Below are 24,734 nucleotides of genomic sequence, written 5' to 3' on the forward strand. Positions count from 1 at the left end.
ATGGGTGCGTGGGTGTAAGTGGCAGTGAAGACCTAGAAGGTGTATTAAAAAAAGGCTGGAGGTAGAGTGATTAATTTTTATTAAGGTGATCTCTCTGTCATTATTAGATCCAGGGCGCTTTGTGAGGACCGAGTGAGAAAGTTGTATCTACAGCCTTTTATCACTCACATTCTCTTGCATTCTGTTCACTGGCTTGATTTGTTTTAGGCTGTGCAGCTTATGTTAGTCCTTCCTGAGGAGCATAGCCGAATTATCTCCTCCCTGGTTGGCTCCTTTTATTCTTCCACGACTGCTCGCTTTCTGTGAACTTTTTAAAATCTTTTTTGTAAAGCACTTCATGAGAGTCATGTTTTACAGCTGCTTCTCCTTACTTGCTTCTCCTCCCTCCACCGCTCTCTGTATCCCTCCGTATCTTCCTTGCTTATCCCCCTTTGGGCCTTTTTATTAACCTGAAACGGGGCATTGTTTCTGAGAGTGTTTACCCGTTACGATTACTTCATGCCACCTATTATTCTTGGCTTCTGTAGGGCGTTTGGTGGATTCTGAAGTCACTTTTACCTGAAGCGGTTTTGTTTTTTGAGGCACATTTTGTTATGCATGAAAATGCATGTTTGGTTTAGAGGTCGCTTTTCAGAGGGCGTGCTTCACTAGCTGCCCCAGCATGTCTTCCACAGGGATGGCAGGAGTTGTTGTTTTGTTTTTACAACTGCTAAGAATTGTAGGCCGTTTAGCCTGTGGAGATGCCCATTTGCTGCTGGTTTGATTGCCTGAACAGACAGTAAAGTGTATAAATTGTCCTAATGTTTTCTGCTTCTGTTTACTTTTAAAGTTCTTAGCACTGGTTATGAAATGTGCTCTTCCAACACAAAATAAAGCACATGAACACGCTTTTTGTATTTTTTTTTAATCTACCGATATTTTGAAGTGCTTAACAGTTCAATTTAGCTTTCCATTGTGATGCCTTTCTGTTGGATGCTTTTGAACTATGAGCAAGCATTTCTCTGATCTCTTGAAATGTGCTTTCCACTATCTTCAACACTTTAGCTTGAGTTGAATAACTCAGTTACTTTCATTTATTCTTTGGTAAACGAATATGCTGAAAGTCTAATTGTACATTATTTTGATTTTCCCAACACACACAATTTTGCATGTGTGCTTTTTTTGTAAGAAAAACAAAATCAAAAAATCTATTTGTCCTAGTTGGCTTTGAACCCGTCATGTAAGAGAGACCATGTAACGTTGCGGCGAACACCCATGTTCCTCTAAATAAACCCCACAATATTTGGATTATTTGGAACCACATATAAAATAGAACATGTATGCCGTCGGTGAAGGAGCCTGCAGTACACAGCAGCTCAAGGGTCACATCTGCCTCTTGTCCTTATGCCAGTTTATTATTGCTTTTGGGGTAGCATTTCTCTGGTACAGATTTGCAGCCTTAACCATATTATATAATCATGGTCAAAAGACTACAAGTTCAAAATAATGTTTTTGGGGGATTTATTGGACCAATAAATGCATGCTCTGTTATAGCTCTCCGCTATATAACAGAGAGCTTCATTAAACAATTGTTATATTGCGTATGATAACACTGTAGTGAGTACTTCATCAATTCTTTTCCATATGGGATTTCCTGAGTAGGATGCTTCAAGTATATACAAGGAATCTCTCTTGCCACGGTTTAAAAAGCAAGCACTGCTTTGCCCATTCATCAGATTGTTATGGTCATTCTGTTAAATGAATGGGAAGATCCAGAACGCATCAATATGCCTCGCTTCATGGCAAAACTTTATCCCTGGGAGGGGATTGAAGAAAAACTGCCAGAGTCAGATCATGTGGATTTGATTGTGGCCAGAATGGTGGGGAGCCCTTTAATGGCTGAAGAGAACATTCTTAAGGAATGGGCTGACAAAAATGATGGCGCTCATCTTGTCCTTCGTTCTGGAGTATACAGGGCATATGTGGCACACGTGTTACTGTCTGACTTTAAGACTTTGTTCAAGACAATGTAAGAAGGTGGGCAATGTCTAGATCTTGTGGAGTCTATGGAAAGACAGACCGAATTCCTGTCTGATGTTGCTTTTGATTCCATCAGGACATTGGCTTTGTCATGTGGCGCCTCTATTGCGGCCAAGCGTAACCTATTCCTAAGGGGTTGCAACACTGATTCAGCACAACGTATATGTACGTGAAGTAGTGTGGCTCACTGGTTAGAGGCGGCAGACCCGAGAGCAGAGAACGGCCCGGGACCAGGGTTCGATTCCCGACGCGGCAGGTTTCTGGACCAGGGTCAGCGGACTCGATAATTCTCTCGCCTCGGTGCCCACTCTGATCAGCGATCACACTCGGCAACTCTGGGCACTAGCTTGCCTCATCTTCACTAACGGCCCCCCCAGACCGCCGGGGATGCCTGGTCTCACCCTGGAGATACCCATTAAGGGACCATCTCTCAGGGAAGCCAGGAAGGGTTTTGCAGCGGTCGAAGCGCGGAGGTACCCCTTCGGGAGTGATTCCTGCGCTATATAAGCAAATCATTAATTATGTCTTTAAGAATGCATTTACAGGACAAGAGTAGTTTGGCGAAGACCTTGAAGACAAAATCCATAAAGTATTCAAGGAACGGAAGTATTCCTTTTTGTTACGGAAACACCAGCAGACTAAACAATATTTCTTCTCTTCTTCTACTAAATCGTTTCGGCAACCAACTTGTAGACAACAGAACCCTTGAGGGAGGTCAGAAATTCCATGGGAAAGGTCTCCAAGGAAAATTTCTGAAGAAACACCAGCAAGATCCAGGGAATACTAGTCATCGTTCCTGATTATGCCTCCATGAAAGTTCTAACTGGTGGGATACAAAAGGTTTATGGGAGACTTCATTATTTCCTGGAGAGGTGGCGTTTCACGACAACTGACAAGTGGACGTTGAGCATTCTGAGAAGGGGTTACCCAGTCAAATTCTTGTCCCTTCGACGATCATCAGGAACCATTTGGACGCCGCTTCTGAAGGATCCATTCAGATGGAAAGCTTTGAAAGATGGGATTCGATCCTAAGGAAGGCAATTGTTGCAGTACCAAAGACACAGCAGGGACAAGGGGCTTATTTTATTGCATTCCTAGTCCCAAAGGTGACAGGTGGTTTCAATATTGTGATCAGCTTAAAATCTCTGAACAAGTTTGTTCAGAAAATTATGTTCAAAACAGAGATCTTACAACACATCATTCAATTGATCCTGGCCGGATATGTGATGACGGCATTGGATCTCATGGATGCATATGGATGCCATGTCCCTATGGCATTAGGTTTTCAACAGTACCTGCAGTTCTCTGTACAGGGGCGCAATTGGCAGTATTGTTTCCCGCCATTCGGCTTACAATCATCATCCAAGGTGTTCACAAAATTGGTGGCTCCCTTAGTGGCTTACCTGCATCTTCAGGGTATTTCAGTATTCCCATACCTGGATGTCTGGCTCCTCCAGGCTCCATCTGTCCAAGTTATGCAACAACATTTGGAGCAGACAATAGATACGCTAGAGAGCCATATGTTTCTTTTGAACATTCCAAAGTGCAATCTTTAGCTTTCAACTTGGAGAACATTCACAGGGGTGGAATTCGACTCTCTTCTGGGAAGGGTTGTCATTCCTCAGTCCAGGATCCAGCATGAAGAATCTCCTCTGGCATCTCTATTGTCTAAGACAGCAACGTTGTTTCAGTGGATGGAAGTACAGGGCCACATGGGGGCCTCTGTCTTCACAGTGCAGTGTGCCAGATAAAATATACGGCAATTACTGTGGAATCTTCACAGATTTGTGACATTTCCCATTCAGGACAACGACATGGAGGTTCCAATGTCTCTAGACTTTTTTCACAGTCTGCAGTGGTGGTTGGACTCAACCAACTTCAGCGAGGGGATGGTGATGCATCCTGCACCTCCAACAGTGGTGATGACGGATGCAAGTGCCCTGGGTTATGATGCCATGATGGGACATTTGTCAGTCCAGTCTCCATGGGATTGATTGGATACCAATTGGAAAAAACTTTCAGGAGTAGAGAAATCCCACTGGTATTTTGAGTCCCACCTGATCGATTGTAATGTTCTGATACCCTCGGACAACATGGTGACAGTGACATACATCAACCATCAAGGCAGCACTCACAGCCAGTCACTCAATCAGGTGGCTTGTTCGATAACGCGATGGGAGAAACTCCATCTACAAACCATATCTACTAGACACATCAGGGGCATGGGCGCAGATGTGGCTGATGCCTTGAGCCACAAATTCCCATCCTCTCAGGATCTGAGGCTCTCCAACAGGATGTTCTGACTGATCTGCAGGAAGTTTGGATGTCCAAAGGAGGATCTATTTGCTTCTAAGGCCAATGCTCTCTAACCAACCTTCTGCTCTAGGACACCAGAAGTAGGAGCTTGAGGAATGGATGCCTTCTCCATTCTATGGCCTCCAATTTTGCTGTATGCATTTCTTCCCTTTCCCCTCATTCAGTCATTACTGATGAAGATGCTGCGGGAAATAGCACAAGTGGTGGCAGTGATTTATTTTGGCAGAGGAGATCATGGTTCCCGTTATTGAAGCGGTACAAGAGGGGGTGGTGATGGACGGAGCATCTGAATCAATCAAACACTCACACCCAGTCAAAAGATCTGGGTTTAATCCATCACCGTTCTTTAGCCCACTCTGCCACCCCAGTTCAGACATGGCTATATGCAAATCAGTCTGACCCTGTGCCTCATGGGAACAGTCCAGCCCGAACTGCCAAGCCATGTCTTCCCTGGACCGGAAACAAGCTTCCGAGGACCGGTTTCTGGCATTCCAGCCGTCTTCAGCCCGGCTTGCTTGAATCTAGTGGCAAAGTGAGCAAGGGACTCACGTCTGAGCATACCCTGCCACACGTGGCGGCCAAAAGCGGTACAAAAGGGGGTGGTGATGGATGGAGCATCTGAATCAATCAAACACTCACACAAAGTCAAAAGATCTGGGTTTAATCCATCACCGTTCTTTAGCCCACTCTGCCACCCCAGTTCAGACATGGCTATATGCAAATCAGTCTGACCATGTGCCTCATGGGAACAGTCCAGCGCGAACTGCCAAGCCATGTCTTCCCTGGACCGGAAACAAGCTTCCGAGGACCGGTTTCTGGCATTCCAGCCGTCTTCAGCCCGGCTTGCTTGAATCCAGTGGCAAAGTGAGCAAGGGACTCACGTCTGAGCATACCCTGCCACACTTATGGCGGCCAAAAGCGGTACAAAGGGGTGGTGATGGACGGAGCATCTGAATCAATCAAACACTCACACCCAGTCAAAAGATCTGGGTTTAATCCATCACCGTTCTTTAGCCCACTCTGCCACCCCAGTTCAGACATGGCTATATGCAAATCAGTCTGACCCTGTGCCTCATGGGAACAGTTCAGCCCGAACTGCCAAGCCATGTCTTCCCTGGACCGGAAACAAGCTTCAGAGGACCGGTTTCTGGCATTCCAGCCGTCTTCAGCCCGGCTTGCTTGAATCCAGTGGCAAAGTGAGCAAGGGTCTCACATCTGAGCATACCCTGCCACACTTATGGCGGCCAAAAGCGGTACAAAAGGGGATGGTGATGGATGGAGCATCTGAATCAATATATGCAAATCAGTCTGACCCTGTGCCTCATGGGAACAGTCCAGCCCGAACTGCCAAGCCATGCCTTCCCTGGACCGGAAACAAGCTTCCGAGGACCGGTTTCTGGCATTCCAGCCGTCTTCAGCCCGGCTTGCTTGAATCCAGTGGCAAAGTGAGCAAGGGACTCACGTCTGAGCATACCCTGCCACACTTATGGTGGCCAAAAGCGGTACAAAAGGGGGTGGTGATTGACGGAGCATCTGAATCAATCAAACACTCACACCCAGTCAAAAGATCTGGGTTTAATCCATCACCGTTCTTTAGCCCACTATGATACCCCAGTTCAGACATGGCTATATGCAAATCAGTCTGACCCTGTGCCTCATGGGAACAGTCTAGTCCGAACTGCCAAGCCAGGTCTTCCCTGGACCGGAAACAAGCTTCTGAGGACCGGTTTCTGGCATTCCAGCCGTCTTCAGCCCGGCTTGCTTGAATCCAGTGGCAAAGTGAGCAAGGGATTCACGTCTGAGCATACCCTGCCACACTGAAGAGCATGGCCATTTTCCCCTTTGGAGCCTTCCTTTGATTCCCATCTCCTCGGAAATCTATCAGTTCTCAGCTGTGAGTTCCTTGTTTATAGGTTGAATGGAGGGCTCTAGGGAGGCAGAGTTTGCCCGCTCACATTATTTCTGTGGGCCAAGGTTCACGAAGGGATTCTACACTGTCCTCTTATTCCAAACACTGAGCTAATTTTGACATCTGGTTTTCTCTTCATAATGTTTCTCCTATTTCTTGTACAATTTCATTTAGTCTCCATTTTTTTCTGGATGGATTTGGGAAAGGATATGCGCTGTCTACTTTGAAGGGTCAGTGAGGGGCTATCAGAGTGTTCAGAGACTCAGCTTCATTTTATTCGAATGGTGAGCCTCTAGTATCCAGCTTGATTTGAAGGTTTTCTGTAACTTCACCTTCTGTGAAACCTGTTTCTTCTTGGGATCTTTCTCTGGTTCTTAACGCTCTCCAGTCTCCTCCTTTTGAACCTTTAGCATCAGTGGATTTGAAATATATTTTATTTAAAGTGCTGTTTCTGGTACCATCACATCAGTCAGGCGCTTGGGGGAAATGTCTGGTTTAAGGTGTTTCCTACCATTTTTAAAATTTATGGACGATGCAATGGTGTTAAAATTAGATTCCTGATTTTTTCCAAAAACTCACTCTGAATTAATTTTTTCACAAGATCTTCCTTCACCCTGTCTGTGTCCTTCTTATTCTCCTGAAGAACAGATGTTTTACACTTTCGATTTTTAAAAAAAAAAATGTTAACATCGTTTTTATTGCAGAACCAAATCTTACATATATCATACGGTTATGGGCATTTCACCACTGTAGCAATTAGATGGAGAATTTTCTCGAGCGAATCATTTACACAGCCAATAAGCCCACATCCCGAAGGCCGGGCGGCGTCAACTCGTTATACATCCTTCACAGTTGCCCCCGAATTCTTGTATTCCGTATGCCAGGATATCAGCGGTCTGCTTTTGCATTTTTGCCCCTCCCCCTAACTTCCCGCCCGCCCAGAACCCCAACTCTCCCCCCTCCCCCCTCCCCCCTCCCCCCCAGTGCCTGCGCCTGGATTTCTAAGTAGCGTTTGTTCTGGTTGTTGCTAGGAGGAATGTATCATTTGCTAAGAGTGTGTACCTGGTGTGCTAGTGGGATCTTCCGTTTCAGAGTCGGTGTGCCCCCCCTCCTCCTCTCCCGTTCCATCACGGAGCGCCTGCACTAATGTCTCCCATGCTGTCGCCCTTTCCAGCGCCTTTTCGTCTGCAGTGTGTCTGGCCAGTTGATACCTCAGGGTGCTTTCACTCGCCGCCCATTTAAGACATTCATTATACCATCGCTTGTATGTGGGCCCCTTCCTGGATTTCCAGTTCCTAGTGATTTCCCGCTTTGCTAGAATTAAACCCATGTCTATAAACTTACTAGTTGTTTTATTCTTGGGTGTGTGAGGAAACCAGTGCAGTACTCCTACCGCTTTAGTGTATTGCAATTCCCTGTCCGTAGCGTCATTCAATGCCTCCCGCCAGTAGTCCCGCAGTTGGGGGCAATCCCACAGCATGTGTCCCAAATCTGCCTCTACAGTATTGCATCTAGGGCAAGCCGCGTTCTCCACACCAAAGTATTTCCCCAGTTTCCCAGGGGTGAGGTATGCCCTATGGAGGATGTAGAAATGAATCAATTGAAATCTGGCGTTTCTCGTGCTCTTTCTCGCTCGCCGTAGTAGTTGCGCCCAGGTGGTGTCAGGGATCTCCATCTGGAGATCCAGTTCCCATTTAGCTTTCAGTGTTGTGAGTGGTTGTAGAGTTTCTCGTAACATTCCGGAATAGAGGCAGGTTACTGCCTTATAAGTGCCGGCTGCCATCATTGTGTACTGACATGCCATAGACGTAGTGGGTTCCTGCAACCCCTCCCCCCAGTGCTCCTGCATGGCTCTGGTCACAGCAGCATGCATCAGGTAGTCCCCTCTATGCAGATCGAAGCGTTCCTGCAGGGTCTGGAATGGGAGTAATACCCCGTCCTTGTATAGATCGCCTAACATCTGTAAACCCGCATCTTCCCAACCCTGCAGTCGCGACCAGTCTCCACCGTGAGGGAGTGCCGTCACCATACCCAGCGGGATCTCCGGTGCGTACATTCGGCGAACCTCTGCTCTCCGCCGCGCCCGATTCCAGCATAGCCTAAACGTCTGCTCCTCCAGGGATAGGTCTCTGATGAGGAGTCTCTATTGCAGGGTAATATACGCAAGCACATGCCGTGGGGTGCCCTTGTCTCTGTCCGGTTCCAGACCTCGATAAACCTTTGCTATCTCTTGTGTGAAGGCCTGTAACTGAGCCGCCAGGTAATAACACTCAAAGTCAGGCGCTGCCATGCCCCCCTCATCCTTGGGTCGAAGTAAAGTGTCCAGCGCTATCCTGCGTCTACCTGCTCCCCATAGAAAGGCTATCACCAGTGAACTTAGAGGACTGACGGAATATAGAGCCCGGTATCCACACCGGCAACGTGCGGAAGTAGTAGAGCAGCCGTGGAAGCGCTATCATCTTTAGTAGGGAGATACGGCCCGTCACCGAGAGCGGAAGAGTGGCCCAAAAGGCCATGCTTCCCTTCAACGTATTAATGCAGCGGACCACATTGCCGTCCAACATGTCTGCCGCCGAGTGGTATATATACACTCCTAAATATTGTAAACAGCTAGGCTCCCATTTGAGTATCCGGAGGTTGGCAGGTTGTTCCTCCCCCCTTCGTAGCGGAAATAAACAGGATTTGGTCCAGTTAACCTTCAAGCCCGACAGCCTCCCGAAAAGTCCGAGGAGCCGCTTTGCTCCCTCCAGTTCCTCGTCTGCATTTGCCAAGAACAACAAAAGGTCGTCCGCGTATAATGAGATGGCCTGTGGCATTCCCCTATAAATGAGGCCCTTGTAATAGCGCCCCGCACGGGCCTCCTCCGCAAAAGGTTCCATCGCCAATGCAAACAGCAGAGGAGATAGCGAGCACCCCTGCCTGGTTCCACGGCCCACCTGATACTGACTCGAGATGAGAGAGCCTATCCGGACTCGCGCCGTGGCCGCCGTGTACAACACTTTGGTCCAGCCAATATAATTATCTCCCAAGCCGAAACGCTGCATCACCCTGTAAAGATACCCCCACTCCAGGCTGTCAAACGCTTTCTCAATATCAATAGAGAAAACCAGGGGCATGGTCGTTTTCGACAGTTGGTCATCGAGTAGTCGTGTCAACCGGCGTATGTTGTTGGTAGTGTTCCGCGTGTGAATAAATCCTGATTGATCCCTGTGTATCAGCTCTGTCATATGGCTCAGCAGCCTGTTGGCCAGTATTTTGCTCAGGATTTTATAGTCCGTCGTCAACATGGACAGCGGACGATATGAGGAGAGTTTACTGCTCTCCCTCCCAGGCTTCAGCAGCGGGATCATTAGAGTTTCACGCATGGACTGAGGCAGCCTCCCTCTCGACTTTGCTTCATTATATACCGCCTGTAATTGCGGAGCTAGGAATTCCAGATATCTACTATAAAACTCTATAGGCAGGCCATCTAGCCCCGGGACTTTTGTTCCAAGCCATCTGTTTCACTGCACTCCCTATTTCCCCTAGTGTGATGTTCCTGCCCAAATCATCAGCCTGTTCTTGTTCCAGCCGCGGCAATTGCAGCCCCTCCAGAAAGGCGTCAATTTCAGAATCTTGGCCTTCCGACCCGCTCTCATACAACCTTTCGTAATATGCTCGGAACCTATCTAGGATCTCTGTTTGGGTATTGTAGATGTTTCCCCCTTCCTCCTCAATAGCCAAGATCGGGTGGCTGCGCCTAGTCGAGTTAGCAAGCCAGGCAAGCATCGTTCCCGCCTTGTCACCCTCTGCATGTGCCTTAGTCAGGTAGATATTGTGATCAAAACTTCGTAGCCGTTCCATTTCCACCGCCACTGCTTCTTTGGCCTTGCTAACTGCTTCTTGGAGCTCGGGGTGATTAGGGCGCTCCCGTTCAATTTTTCGCAACTCCTTTTCGGCCCTATCGAGGTCATCTAAGAGTGTCTTGCGGGCGCCCGCAGATGCCCCTATGCAATGACCTCGGACAACAACCTTGAAGGCATCCCATTCCGTTGCCCTGGAGGACGTGGAACCACTGTTTTCCTCGAAGTAACGAGTAAGTCTCTTGCCTAAGGCGTCCCTGAACAGTAAGTCGTCCAGGGTGTCTGGTCGCAGTTGCCATGTCGGGACTCGTGAAATTTCGGTCATCCACTTCAGGGACAGCAATAGGGAGTTGTGGTCAGACAGCGTGCGGGACAGATACTCCACGTTCGCTACAGCGGGAAGTGTGAGCGAGGAGCACAGAAACACTTCTAACCGAACGTGCAGGTCATGTAGACCAGAGCGGAATGAGTAGTCCCTCATAGTAGGGTGTAGTGCCCTCCAAGCATCTGCTAGACCCCATCTCCCCTGCCATTCTATCCTGTGTTTCGCTATTCTATGTACTGGTGATGCATTCAGTGGTGGGTGAGACCTGTCTAATGCGGTGTCTGTTACTGAATTAAAGTCCCCTCCCATGAGTATTGGACCTGTCAAGTAGCTCGCCAGCTTGCCTGATAGCTTTGTCAGAAAGGCGGGTTGATCTATATTGGGGGCGTACACGCTGCATAGTGCTATGTCCCGACCTCTGAGCTTCCCCTCTATGGCCACAAATCTGCCCTCCGGGTCTATCACCTGTTTAGTCACTTGGAAGGGAACCCCAGCCCGGACCCATATCAAAGCACCCCTTGCGAATGCACAGTATGTCGTGTTAAACAACTGTCCTCGCCATCGCCTCTGCAGCGCTATGCCCTCCTGCTTCGTTAGGTGCGTCTCCTGCAGTAGCGCTATTTGAACTCCTCTGCGGACCAAATAAGCATGTATCTTGTGCCTCCGTGCCATGGTGTGTAGGCCCCGCACGTTCCAGGTCACACATTTCAATGCGCCAGCGCTAGCCATTTCCCCCTTGCATACTCGAACATGGTAATAACAGTCGTCTTCCAGGCGCTTATGTTGGCACTTCTCTGATCCCCTCTCCCCCCCCAACAACTATTCCCAAAACCCCACCTCCCTCGCCTCGAGCCCCCCGAACTACTCTCGGCAGCCACCCCCCCAGAACAGGAACTATCTTTACCAAAGTAGTTCCCATCCAAACTTTTACCAAAAAGGTGAACCACCCCAGTCGCCAACCCTATATTCCGCAGTCTCCACTGCGGTGACCTTAGGGGCCAGTAGGGCACAGCCCGATTCCGAGGGTGCTTGTTACACTATGACACTCCTGTCTCCCCCACCCCACAATCCCCCCATGAGCACTCACGAGTCTCCATACTTCTACCAGCCAGTCTTTGGCATCTATGGGCACGGCGCCCCCATGTTCAATGTGTGGTGCAGCCCTTCAAAGTCTTTCTCCTCAAGCTTCTACGATTTCCTCCGACGTTTGTGGCGTCACGATCAGCCCTCTAGTCCCACCAAGTTCCGAGAGGTCCGTTTCTGATCCTGTTGCCTGTTCCTCAGATTCCGAGCCCTTACATGACTGGCTGCGGACTGTACCCGATAGGTCCACCACCGCTTGAAGTGCTGCCTTCCTCTCCTCCTCCGTTTGCGACGCCGTCGGTTTCCCAGTCCTTTGCCGGCGCTTCCGAAGGCGCTGCGATTTCCTGGTCGGTTGTTTCCACTGTTCCTCCTCAGCTCTGAATCGAGCTCCATCCGTTCCGGCCTTGTAAGTGTCCCACCACGCCCAGGCATCCGCCGATGTGGGGAAAAAAAGTGTTTTATCGTCCACCACAATTCTGAGCTTTGCTGGGAAGAGGAGTGAGTACTTGATGCCCTCCACACGCAGCTCCCGTTTAATCGACAAGAAGGTAGCCCGAAGTTTATGTTTTACACTTTCGATGTTAAACGTGCATTGACTGTGTACGATGACAGATCTGCAGCATTTTGGACTTCTGATAGTCTCTTTATGACTTTTACTCTTTCAGGATGCTGGAAGGCAGAGTCTACAGTGACTCTCAGTCGTTGGATTAAGGACACCATCTCCTGGACACACCAGGTTCTGATTTGCCTTGTCCTTCTAATATCCAGGCGAGATCTACTACAGCAGTTTCAACTTCATGGGCTGTTTTTGGAGGAGATTCCTTGGATGAGGTCTGTCTGGCTGGTACTTAAGGAAAAGAAAACACTTTTGTTGGACATTATCATTTAAATTGTGCTCAATCCAATCACTTGAAGTTTGAGAGTGCGTGTTACAGGCCTTGGAGGATTCTGCTCCTGTTAGACTGTTTCATTTGTTTTGGAAATGGCATTAAAATCCCTTGGGGGCGCATCATATCCTTTATATCCCTTGTTGTACTTTATTTCAGGTGTTGGCATTTGCAAAAGCCTTCATCTTCCTTGGGTGTATGCTTTGGTATTCCTCATTAGTAAGGACTGGGTCGAGGATGAGCAACGTAGAGGTAATGCTTTGATTACTTACCCGTTATCCTCATTGTCCTACTCGTATTTGACACAGTCATACTTACCACCCTTGGTATTTCAGGAAGTGCTATGCTAAGGCTAGGTATTTATAGCCCTTAGCTAGAGGGTGGGTAGGATCAGAAAGTGTTTTCTGTATTGTTTCCGGTCTCTGATTGAACATTACTCATTAGAAATGACTGGGTCGAGGATGAGTAGGGCTAAGTAGCGGTGGCGGCTCCTCCGCTAAAGATGGAGGAGCGTTGCCCCACTGCTTTTCAGCAGTGCAAAAAAGGAAAAATAAAAATATAATAAGACAATGTTAATATCATTTTATATTTCCTTGCTGAAGCCAGTTTTGGGGCAGGCCTTGGCTGTTACAGCCAGCAGAGAGAAGAGTGGTTGGTGCACTTAAGTGCGCATGACGGTTTGGCTCACTTAGCATGTTCTCCACCTGCCTGTATTGCACAGCCTGGGTGGAGGACATCCACAGGCTCCCACTCCCTGTCTGAGCCTCGAACCAGGCTGCTCAGACCAATCATGACGCTGTTGTCATGCTGGTGACAGCAGCGTTGTGATTTTTTTTTTATTGATTTTTTTTTTAGGTTTATATAGCACAAACTCGACCCAAAGATATCAGGTATCAGAACGCTTTACATGAGCACCTATTTCGTTACAGATGGACACATTCATTTTTGTTAGGCGTGGGGAGATTAAGTGATTTGCACAGAACCATAGGATGTTGAGTGTCCCTGACGAGACTTGAACCCAGTTCCCCAGGTTCGATGTCGCCAATCTAGCCGTAAGGCTACACCTTAGAGAAACTTGTGTGCTTCCTGCTTCTGAGGGGAGAGACGGTAGCCGTGCAGAGGTCAGTGGATTTTTCCACGACCCGGCACCCTTGTTCTGTACCAGACGCAACTGAGTAAGAGTAATGAGGATTACCAGTAAGCAATCAAGGCCAAAATGTGGGATAGGGCAGAGTCAGCACATACCAGAAATATACAACTGTTGCCTGAGTAACGTGTCCCGCTTCTCTGAGCCTGTGTCAGAGGACGTCCCGGACCTTTTCTTAAAATGACTTCATCTTAGGACACAGTGTAAACACACTGATACTTTCAGCATGTTCTGGCTTTTTTTTTTAAGGTAGCAGCACTTCCCATGCTGGGACGTCCAGTGACGCTTTTTGCCATTAACAGGGTGATCAGATAGCTCCATGTCAAAGAACACCATGTTTGCATTCCTGGACATTCTTTTACATATCAGTGTATTCTGGGAGTTGTAGTCTGGGTTCATTTTAACTGGACCAACACAGCTGATAACAATATGTAAGGCAAAGCCCAGCAATGGAAAGGTGGTGCGTGTGCGTGTCACACGAGCATTATACCACCAGGTCAACGTAACCATAAAGCATAAGGTAACTAGATCTAAAAGCATGCACATGCTGTTGATTTAAATCCAGGACTGGGCAAGAGGTGTCACAAATGATATAGATCCAATTAGCAGCTGCGTGCGAAGGCAGTCCGGGGGTGGGAGCGGGGAATAATGCCCATATGTCAAGCATACCTAAGGTTTACCGGATGGCTGCAGTTTACCGAGTAGTCCGTGTTATAATATTTTTTTGCGGTTTTATATAGTGCGAACTCGACCCGAAGGTACTGAAGCGCTTTTACTTGAACGCCAGTTACGTTACACAAGGACACATTTATTTGGGGGGACACGGGGGGATTCATCGATTGGCCCAGAATCACAGGATGTTGAGCCAAATCTGGGGCTCGAACCTGGTTCCCCAGCTCCGATGTCGGCAGCTCTGGTCGTTAAGCAATATCCTTCCCAACTAGGGTCTTTTGGGTCAAATGCATTGCAAATGCATTCTGATACCTAAAGTTTGACTTCAGGTTAATACTATTCGATTATTAGATCACCACTTTATAAGAAACTTCTGGGGCAGGGCCGTTGACCCCTTGGCATCATGCAGGCTTCATGAACTGCGGGGCACAGAGGTTACATTCCCAGTTGGATAGCTGAACTTGTGTCGGAGATCTGGGGACGATGGGCCTGTTGCAGAGGCCGGTGCTAACCCACCTGCTCTGTACACTTATGAACCGCAGTTAGGATGCTCGGGCGGTTAGCGCAATTGCTGCGGAGTTCGTCGGCAGGAATTCATCTGCTTGCTTTAGGTCGGTGCAAAGCCCAAAGTCTTTGTAAGTCAATGAAGCTGCAGCTCCCCGCCCAGCACGACCCCCTCCCCTGCTTGTCCCAGAGGTGGAGGGGGTTACACTACGGCTGCCCCCCGGGGGCTTCCATATTGGCACAGCAGGGTGAACACGAGGTGGGCTGTTTTTCCATTCAGCGCTCCTGCATCCCGATGGGTGATGAGGGCTCGCCTTTGTAATTGATGCTCTGCAGCGAGTAATGATGCACTCATTGGAAGGGTGATCTCGGGCGCAGAGAGGGGTAAATTGAAGGGGACAGGTGACGGGGGAGGGGGCAGAAGAGTGATCGGTGGAGGCATCATTCATGGGGAGAGAAGTGGTGGTAAAGGCCGACAGTGATGGCCTCGGGGGTCTGTGGAATCTGATATGGAGGGGGTGGGCCCAGGTAACGCAAGCTTGGAGGGGCTTCGGGCCAGGTAATGACATCCCCTTGTGAGGTGGGGGAGGGGGTACATGATAGGCAGGCTTGTGTTGTAGGAGGGGTTAAAGGTCACGGGGCCTGTGATTCCTCATAGGGGGGGTTCTTTCTCTTGACTGCACATCGACAGAGGGGTTAGGAGGAAGGGGCACAGAGATAATCCCGTGCACCTCTGAGGGATAAGTGTGTGGGTGAGGGGCGATGCGAGCTGGAAGGAGTCTGAGAGTGTTTTTCTAGGGGGGGGGGGGGAGGATGTGGGGGCGATCTCAGACGTGGTCGATCACTCTGGCAGGTCGGATATCTTATCGTAATGCTGGAGCGCAAACTGACGCCAACATTTTTTCTAGCTCGAGTAATAAGCAGTGTCTCTTTTACTCTTCCCAAGGCACACGTATCTTCCCCCATCAATCAATCAATGTGACAATCAGTCACTGGATTCAACAATGGGGCTCCCTCCATCCCGCAGTCTCGTGTAAACTTGCTATATTTGGCATGACAAATCAGACGAGCAGGCACGTTGAAAGCGCAATACGCAAAATACCACATTATATCTACTTATTGCAAACGTATATAGCTCGAACACGACCCGAAGGTATTGGGGTGCTTTACATAAGCAACACTTACGTTATACACGTACATATTCATTTTTGGTAGGAGCGAGGACATTAAGTAATTTGCCCAGAATCACAGGATGCTGAGCCGACGCCGAGGCTCGAACCTGGTTCCCCCAGCCCCAAAGTCGGCAGGGCTCTTAAGATTGTTGCACCTTTCCATTCCAGTTTGTTTTACAGACTTATTCCTCGCCCCTGCCCCCACTGTCATCTTCCCCCACAAGAAAGTTTGAAAAACTTTGTGCCTTTTGTCCTTCACACTGACCAATCAGAGGCGGGCAGGTCTTCCCGCACCACGTGACGCTCCCCTCCGCAGCCACCCTCCCCCGTTTAATGCCAGCTGCTGCTGCAACAGGAGGAGGGAGTCTGAGGAGAGAGAGCGGAGGAGGAGGAAGAAAGAGCAACAGAGAACCAGGAACCGAAACGTACTCGGGACTGGGAAAGAGGTGGAGGGAAGAGAAGGGGCTCAGGGGACACAACCAGGAGAGACAGAGAGACTGCAGTGACAGAACTAGGGGAGGAAGAGAGAACCGCAACCGAACCAAGTGACAGTGAAGCCAAAGACAAACCAGCCAGATTGTAAAAAGAAGAAACAGAGAGACAGGGCATGTGCAGAAAAGAGAAGTGAGTGCAGCTAGAGAAGAGAAAGAAACATGGGGCCCCGAGTGTGAGAGAAAGAAGACAGAACTAGAAAAGTAAAGAGTTTAGAGACGGGGCAGAGCTAGGGAGTTGAAAACAGAAGGGACCAGGGACAGCAACAGAGGCGGAAACGTGACCGAAACCGAGACAGGATTGACACCCGGAGGCGAGACAGGACTGGATTGGATCCCGTATCAGCGTCAACAATCGACCCGGAAACCTCGAGGTTACCGGGCCAGAGATGGGCTCAGGAGCACGGGACTGGGTGGAGAACCGGGGATAGAGTAGAAATCAGAGTCAGGCAAGAGCTGGACCAGAACCGGGCCCCGAGGCAGAGCTGGAGAACCAGGGAGTGTCGCACCGGATCCCGTCTCGGGGACAGAGGCAGACCGAAGCAGATAGGGACGGGCCTGAGGGGAGGTGGGGGTACCAAAGGTTCCAGGTCCCAGTCATCGGGCAGCCTTAATGTCCCGTAGAGCTGCACCCCCTTCTCTCTGGACCGGCACTGACCGGATCCGGGTCGGACAGCGGCTGCGGGCCAGTTTAGCTGGACTTCTGGAGCTAGAGGTGCTTAGAGAGAAGCACGCCGAGGGTGTACGTGGGGCGCTTGTGGGGCTCAAGGAAGGGACCCCTGAAGATGACAGGTGGGGGGTCGTGAAGGAGGTGTCTGGGGGATCTACCGACCAAGAGGACGACCAGCAGAAGGAACCCGCTAGCCAGGAATGGAAGCCCACGACCCTGAAGCCACCAGAACCAGGAGGAGGACAGATGGACCAGGTATGTATGAAAGAATGCACAATATTATACATAGATATTAATGCAACCCTAAATCAACACACCAGCAAACCCATTCAACACTGAACAAAACTTTCTTATGGTTATGACATGTACTCACCCATCTCCCATCTTGGCCTCTCCTTCTGTTCGCCTGAGTCACCTCCATACCTTCAACTTATCTACTAACCTGTTGACACGTACAACATCTTCAAGCCTTGCACAGATCTACGCTGAACTCCCATCCCACCATCACCTAGGTCAATCCACAGCCAGCATCCATTCGCAGACACATTGTAATATACAGAATTTACATACACATTCAGGTCAACCAATCCATTTTAGTCTACTTTAGAGCATCCTCACACCAAACACAATCCACTAGTCCATAATATATATATCCTCATTAAACTCAGGAACCTGCCCATCTTTAATTTAGGCCATCGCCACATCGATCTAACGGGCAGTCATCGTCCGCAATGTCAGCACACCTAACACTGTCCCACCAGTATCTCTTGTGTCTAGTTAGCTGAAACTGATCTATTGACTTGTCGCCATCCACTAAATCTTCACGTGAAACACTATCTACCAACAGTCGCCCATAGCATCTACACAGAACGATCACCCAACCCATGTCCTACCAAAGTGTCTCAACCCCCAGTACTGATTTACCAACCAATCATTGTCCACTGCATGAACATACCAAATTGTGAACTACAAAACCTATTGGCATTTATTGCATCTACTCATCTAACACTGATCTATTGACTCAACATCATTGTCCACAGTATCTACACAGCAAGCACGACCAACCAACCCATCTTCCTCCGGGCATCTCCACAGCCAACAGTGTTTTACTGACCTTTCGTCCTCCTCTATACCACCTCCTTAATCATTGATATACAACTAACAATCCTCCATGGAACCTACAAGCCCAACTCTGTACCAAACTATTGTCATCCAGGGCACCTCTGTGTCCATCACCCATCTACCAACCATCTTCATGTTGGACACCTCCACTTCAAACACTGAGCTACTGGTCCATCGCCTTCCACCAAGTATGGCCTCCAAGAGCAATTAACTCGTATTGTATGTGCTCATTGCCTTTCTGATGAGGAGGTTACCAGCGGTATACAGAGCTACTGTAGTTCACCAGTATACTAAGGGCCTGTTATGGTACACGGTAACCTACAGGTGGCAAGTGAAACTTACTGAAAGGCTGCCATGGCAACCATTCCAGGTGGCCAATTGAAAATGATGTTTCTCACTGAACCCATGAAACACACAAACGGTGATGGGGGAATACTTGCAATTTGTCTAACCACTGGCAATCACTCGGGGTAGCATTCCAACCCATCGTTCTCTTGCTCACCATGCCACCTCAGTTTGGACCCAACCAAATGCTCTTCGCACAAATTCATATCTGTATTTTGAAAACGCATATAAAAAGTGGTCGGTGTCCCAAGTGGAAAAAAACACCCACCGCGCTTTAAGTGACAAAAAAATAATATACACCTTGGTTTCTCAATACAAGAAGACGACTATTATGTAATTCAAAACGAACCTTTTCCAGTCTTTGAAAATTTCAACAAAGCTGTTACATTATCATTGTTTAATTTATAATGGTCGTCTCCTTGTATTGAGAAACCAAGGTGTAGATTTATATTTTTGTCACTCAGTGTGTTGATTCTATTTTTCACTTGGGACACTGCGCACTTTTTATATGCGTTTTCAAAATACAGATATGAATTTGTGCCATCAGTATTTGATTTCCTGATTGTATTTTGTGTGCTTCTCTCGTTCAAAATCCTTCTCTAGCATTATTAGTGATTGTGCATAATTATCAAGTGTTTTTGGATGTTTACAAGAACCATTGTTTCTCTTGTACATGTCATATGCCCTGGTTCCGTGTGAGTAGGGTTGCCTTTGTTTCCTCAATGCAATCTTTTTACCCAGCGGCACTTTGCATGCTAGAAGTTTTATTTGAATACTTATAAATGGCAAAATGAAAGGTATGCTTAATTGAATGTGAATGCAGTTGAATATTGCCCAGTGTGGTTACTAGTCAAGGCCACTGGGTCTACAGAGAGCAAGTGGAACCACCTGGGAGTAACAAGGGCTGGATAGCAGAGTCATAATATTGTGGCCTACTGTTGATGCCTTCTAGGTTAAACCTGGGCACAGAGTGCTGTCTAAAGGGTGATTCATAGTGTCAAAGCTGTTCTTCATATCTGCAGGTTACTGTTGCTGGTTTGTGAGTGGTGTTTACATGTGGAATCTGTTCTCAAAGGTCATACTGGATCTTGGTTGATCTGAGGGGAGCAGAGGGGGATCCTGTCACATTAACACCTCCACCGACCAGTTCACAATATTATCGAAAAAGGCGGAGCTTCACAGTTAGTTATTAAACAACAGGGGCGGGGTCTGGTGGCAAAGGCCCTATTGTCAACGGTCACACAAAGTTGCATATAGAAAGGGAGACAGATTTTAATCACATTTGTTGGTCTGCCATACTAACGATAGAAATTATGGTGAGTTCTGAGATGATTTTGCAATGTGAAAAATGCTGACCTTCTGCCGGAATTTCATCAAATATGTTTGAGAAAATGTGTATTCTGTGTTGAATTTCTCATTGAAGTTTTACTAAGTACTCCAGAAGCCAAAGTGAGAACACATTTTCTATAATTTCGCAAACGTCCTCCTCGGCCATGTGAGAAAAAGTCCAATAGGGTAAGTATCAAATCTACTTTCAAAAGCAGCAGCCTGCAAGTTGTTTTTATTTTTACCATTTGCCTAATTCCTTTTGTCAATAGTTAACTCTCTCCATGAATGTGTACTGGCATGAAAATCCTTTTATTCCCTTCAAATATAAGGAAATAATGCCCATAGAAATATTACACTCTGTGCATAACAAAATTACTTCATACAAACATAATTAACTAAAATGTTTTAAAATAGGTAGTATTGTAAGTCAGCCAAAACAATGTAGACACAATTTTTAAACAGTCAAAACTGTTATGGACTACTCAAGACTTGGATCACTTTAAATATATAATTGGACCAATGCAAAGAAATCTTTTCGGGGACTTGTGTATTTCAGTAACTTTTAGTGGGACGGATAAACATTTTTATCTACACATACATTTTCAACCTTTTGCCTTGTCATCACCAAAATACCAAAGTTTGTTCGGACCGCAGTTTGGTCAACAAACACTGTTTCCATGCTGATGCAAGATAGCAGCTGGTCTTTTTGTTTAGAGTCCATAAACTATACTAAGGCTTTATGGTACAGCCGGGCCTGATTTATACTGTCTCCCTCAGCCGCCTGGTAACCCAGTTCTCAGCCTTTTCTGTCATCTCAGGTTTCACCCAGCAGGGAAGAGTGTTTTTTCTCTCCTAAGCCGCTTGATTTTTGAAAGTCTGTGATTTCAGTTCAAAGACAGCGTTTCTTCCTATGTGTTTTTTTCCCCTTTAAGGATGAGCTCGTTTTATCTTCTAAAAGACCCATGTTGCTCTGGTTACGGTGCTGTGTCTCTGTGTGAAGGCTTTGCTTACTCACTCCGTTTGTTCCCTGTTTGCCCATGTCGGGCATTCGTAGGTCTCATTAGCTAGTCTCTAGGATACGAACCGCTGTTCAGCCAGCTGTAACTGTTCGTCGTGCTGCGTCAGTGTTTGAGTTTCCCAGTGGGTTACGTAAGACGTTAGCATGTTTGCAGCAGCCGTAATGCCTTCCTCGTGTTTAGTACGTTTTCCCATTTGTCGCGATTGTCTTTACTTTGCAGTTTCAGTTTTTTTAGCTTCAAAGGTCGAACCATTCAGGGGAGGGGTGCATCATTTCCAGGGTGGGTTTTCCATATCAGTAGGGGGCCTTCGTTCTAAGCGCTTTTGACAACATATGCGATAGGAAGGCGCTATAAAAATACCATTACAATACGCTATCAGTAAGAGTGCCTCCTAGCCTCGCAGAGGGTGTTTCCAGTTTCTGCCCCTCGGGCCTGGCCGGGCCTGTCCTTGTTTACCTCGGGTTGGTTCTCTCCGGGGCCTTAATCACAGGGGAGGGCCTTTGCCTTTAGAAGGCCCTTAGTGCACTTTGCTGAGGTGGAGATGTTTATCTTGGGTAATAAAATTCATTGTACAAGGTTGTTTAAGGGGTGGGCAGCCCACTTGGTGATCTGAAGGAAGTGGTTCCTGTAAAGATAACGTTGTAGTGGCGAGGGTCGGTGACCATGTCTTTGGTGAGGCCCTCCTTGCAGCCAGTGCCACCATTCAAAATACCAGTGATTTATTGTAAAGACTAAAACATGTTTGCTCTGCTACAGCTTGGTGAGATATGGTATTTCTTTCACCTGTACAGCAGAGGGGGGGGGGGGGGGGGGGGGGCTGCTATGTACAAATATGTGTAAGTGAGGCGTATTCCTGTAGAACTCCTGGCTGGCTACTGAGTTCCAGGAATAGTCCTGGTTTGCTCCTAGAGTTCATGACTCGGCCAGGAGCAGTACCAGAGCAACTCTCAGCAACATATTTGAGGTTCGAGTCATAACAGTGTATCTACCAAGGAAGCTTAGCGGATCTCTCGCATCGAGGCGCTGTGGTGCAGGCCCTGCGAGTCCTTTCTGTGACCTCATACTGCCCTTCGGCCATCTTGGCTTTGGTTTGCCACCCAGGACGTGCTGTTGGCCCGTCTCCTGCAGGTGTTCCTGTTCCCCAGGCTGGTTGCCTGCGGTCCAGGCCTTCTTTATTTGTTCATGCTGCTTGACGATAAGAAAAGTCGTGGGTAAGGGTAATGACGGTACATATAGGAGTCGGACTGAATACGTGAGGTATGCCAGACTGGGTTACAGAGATGTACAAAGAGGTTGCTGTGTGTTGAGGGGACAACCGAACACCTGTATTAGGTTTTTTTCAGATCTCATATTTATAGTATAGAGTACAAGTATGGAAGTGGCTATCAAGCTGCTGCTGATTCCATATCCTTTGTGGTACTCCCAGTGTTGTTGTCAGAGTACAGCGCCCGCCGCACCAGGCCCACGCAGTGCGCAGAGTGGCCCTGTCCATGCCATGCTCACAGTTGCCATCTCCTTAAGTTTGTGCACCAAGTCCGGGCAGGGTTCAAAGTTGCCTACCTCTGCGGTACTCGCATGAACCAAGGCTGAACATTGTTATTAGACTCTAGATCCAGATAGTAAAAAATAAAATAGTTGAACAAATATTGTCTTAAAAGAACAGAAGAATAAAACGCGCAATAAAAAAAGTAACTTATAAAAAAGGAAAGGTAAAATATATATGTAGTTTTACTTTCTTTCCTATATGTACCCTATTTAGATAACTAAACTTTAAAATACATAACACTAGAATAGAACATTAAATCCCCGTCTCTATTCCACTTAAACTAAGCACAGAACAAGGTAACTTGAAAATGGATTTATCATTCACAAACACTGCACTGAAAATACTTTGACTTCCAGTAACCTAGGTCTTTGCAAGGGCCATTTATGTATCGTGACCCACCCACGAAGATAATGTGACTAAATTAAACAGTTCCCAGGGGAATGCACTTTGTGACTTCATTTATTCACGCAACTGATATTAGCTGTATCCTTTGAAAAGCATTTGTTTGGGCTACATGCACAATGTGGGCGTTGCCGCCTGCTAGTACATGGTTATCTTAAAAAAGATTGTGCTTTGTGTTTGCTGTGCCTTTTTTCTTCTTTTTCAGACCTGGTTTTCTTTTTATCTCTGAGGTGGGTTTCCTTTGCCCTTGGTGAGCTGGTCTTTCTTTTCAAAGCTGTCAGGGAGACACTGATTCCTGATCCTTTTATCGCTATCCAAACTACAAGGAGTCCTTTCTTTACTGTAGTACTTCAGTCTGTCCTTTGTCTCAACCCCCCCTACTCTATCTAGCTGTTCCCACCTAGGATGCCCATCCAGGGTATCCAGGTGAAGGGCAGAGAGCTAAAGTTCGTATTTCCTGTTTGGGTTAGCTAGGGTCTAGAGTTAGAACTCCTGCCCTACTCCCTTAGTTACAGCGTTCAACCTCTAGCGCTAACTATCTTACCTCTTTGAGTGCCCTCAGAAAGCTTATTGCATCCCTCAGGATTGACCACCATAGAAATTCACTCACCTCAAGACCCTCGTAGCACTCCCGCTGTGGGTCATACCATCGCTGTCACTGGGTGACCCTAACAAATGCACTGTGATGGAAATGGCCAGCCCACTGTCTGACCCATACCGGCAAGCCTCCTCTCCACAAAACTAACCACATTCTCCCAGGCAGAGCCCGTAGACCTGTGTACAAATGCCGTTAATAGATTTTTTGAGGTGTAACATCTCAGACTTATGGTAGAGCCTTTAAACCCGCACATGGAAAGTGTCTGTTTACTTTCCTCAGGCCCAACGCTTTCCTCCGTGGGGTGAAGCTTGTGGAGCTGTGTTAGAATGACACAAGTGTACTACCCTGGGGCCCAACATCTTCCGCTTAGTGGTGAACTAAATGACGTTTTCCTGGTTCATAGTAGTTCTATTAGGGTTCCCACATTTTGCAGAAGGCCAAGTGATTAGTGAACACTGTGGTATATGAATACCAATCAACATAAGATAACAGGAATAACGTTAATACAGCCAGGTTTGCGAATGTTTAATAAAAGCTCAGCTGCAGTGGTCCTAGTTGTCCAGTCCTGAAAGATCTTACAAATTCGGTAGTGTTTTCTGTTCCCAGACAATGTAGTGCTTTTCGTTTATAGAGCCCATGCAGGAATTCTGCTCCCTAGATATTGTAATGCTGGTAGTCCGTGTTGTGCTCTGTTATCCTGTCTGTGCATTGTCCGGTGCTTTCAGTTTGGCAGTCTCTGCGCTGCTTCACTATGTAGCAATACCCATACAGTTCTCAATTTGCTGCAATTCTCAGTTCCCCAAACTCTGTAATGCTTTCACATCCACAATCTCTGCAGTGCTGCCAGACAGTGCAGCTCTGTCATTCATTGCTACCAGTTCCTCCATTGCTTCCAGTTCCCCACACCCTTCATTGCTACCAGTTCCTCCATTGCTTCCGTTCCCCATACCCTTCATTGCTACCAGTTCCTCCATTGCTTCCAGTTCCCCATACCCTTCATTGCTTCCAGTTCCTCCATTGCTTCCAGTTCCCCACACCCTTCATTGCTACCAGTTCCTCCATTGCTTCCAGTTCCCCACACCCTTCATTGCTACCAGTTCCTCCATTGCTTCCAGTTCCCCACACCCTTCATTGCTACCAGTTCCTCCATTGCTTCCGTTCCCCATACCCTTCATTGCTACCAGTTCCTCCATTGCTTCCAGTTCCCCATACCCTTCATTGCTTCCAGTTCCTCCATTGCTTCCAGTTCCCCACACCCTTCATTGCTACCAGTTCCTCCATTGCTTCCAGTTCCCCACACCCTTCATTGCTACCAGTTCCTCCATTGCTTCCAGTT

The 24,734-nt window shown here is 47.6% G+C and overlaps 1 protein-coding gene across 1 annotated transcript in view; it reads left to right on the plus strand.

The window, feature by feature from the left end:
• Positions 1-16,208: 16,208 nt before the first annotated feature.
• LOC147691903 (uncharacterized) overlaps positions 16,209-24,734 on the plus strand; it is a 41,452-nt gene continuing 32,926 nt past the window's right edge. Inside the window, exon 1 of the mRNA XM_086938185.1 lies at positions 16,209-17,292. Coding sequence (XP_086794311.1) covers positions 16,981-17,292 — 312 coding nt within the window. The 5' untranslated portion in view covers positions 16,209-16,980. The remainder of the gene's footprint in view (positions 17,293-24,734) is intronic.

The sequence above is a fragment of the Lissotriton vulgaris genome, chromosome 9, assembly GCF_964263255.1.
Source record: "Lissotriton vulgaris chromosome 9, aLisVul1.2, whole genome shotgun sequence".
NCBI lineage: Eukaryota > Metazoa > Chordata > Amphibia > Caudata > Salamandridae > Lissotriton > Lissotriton vulgaris.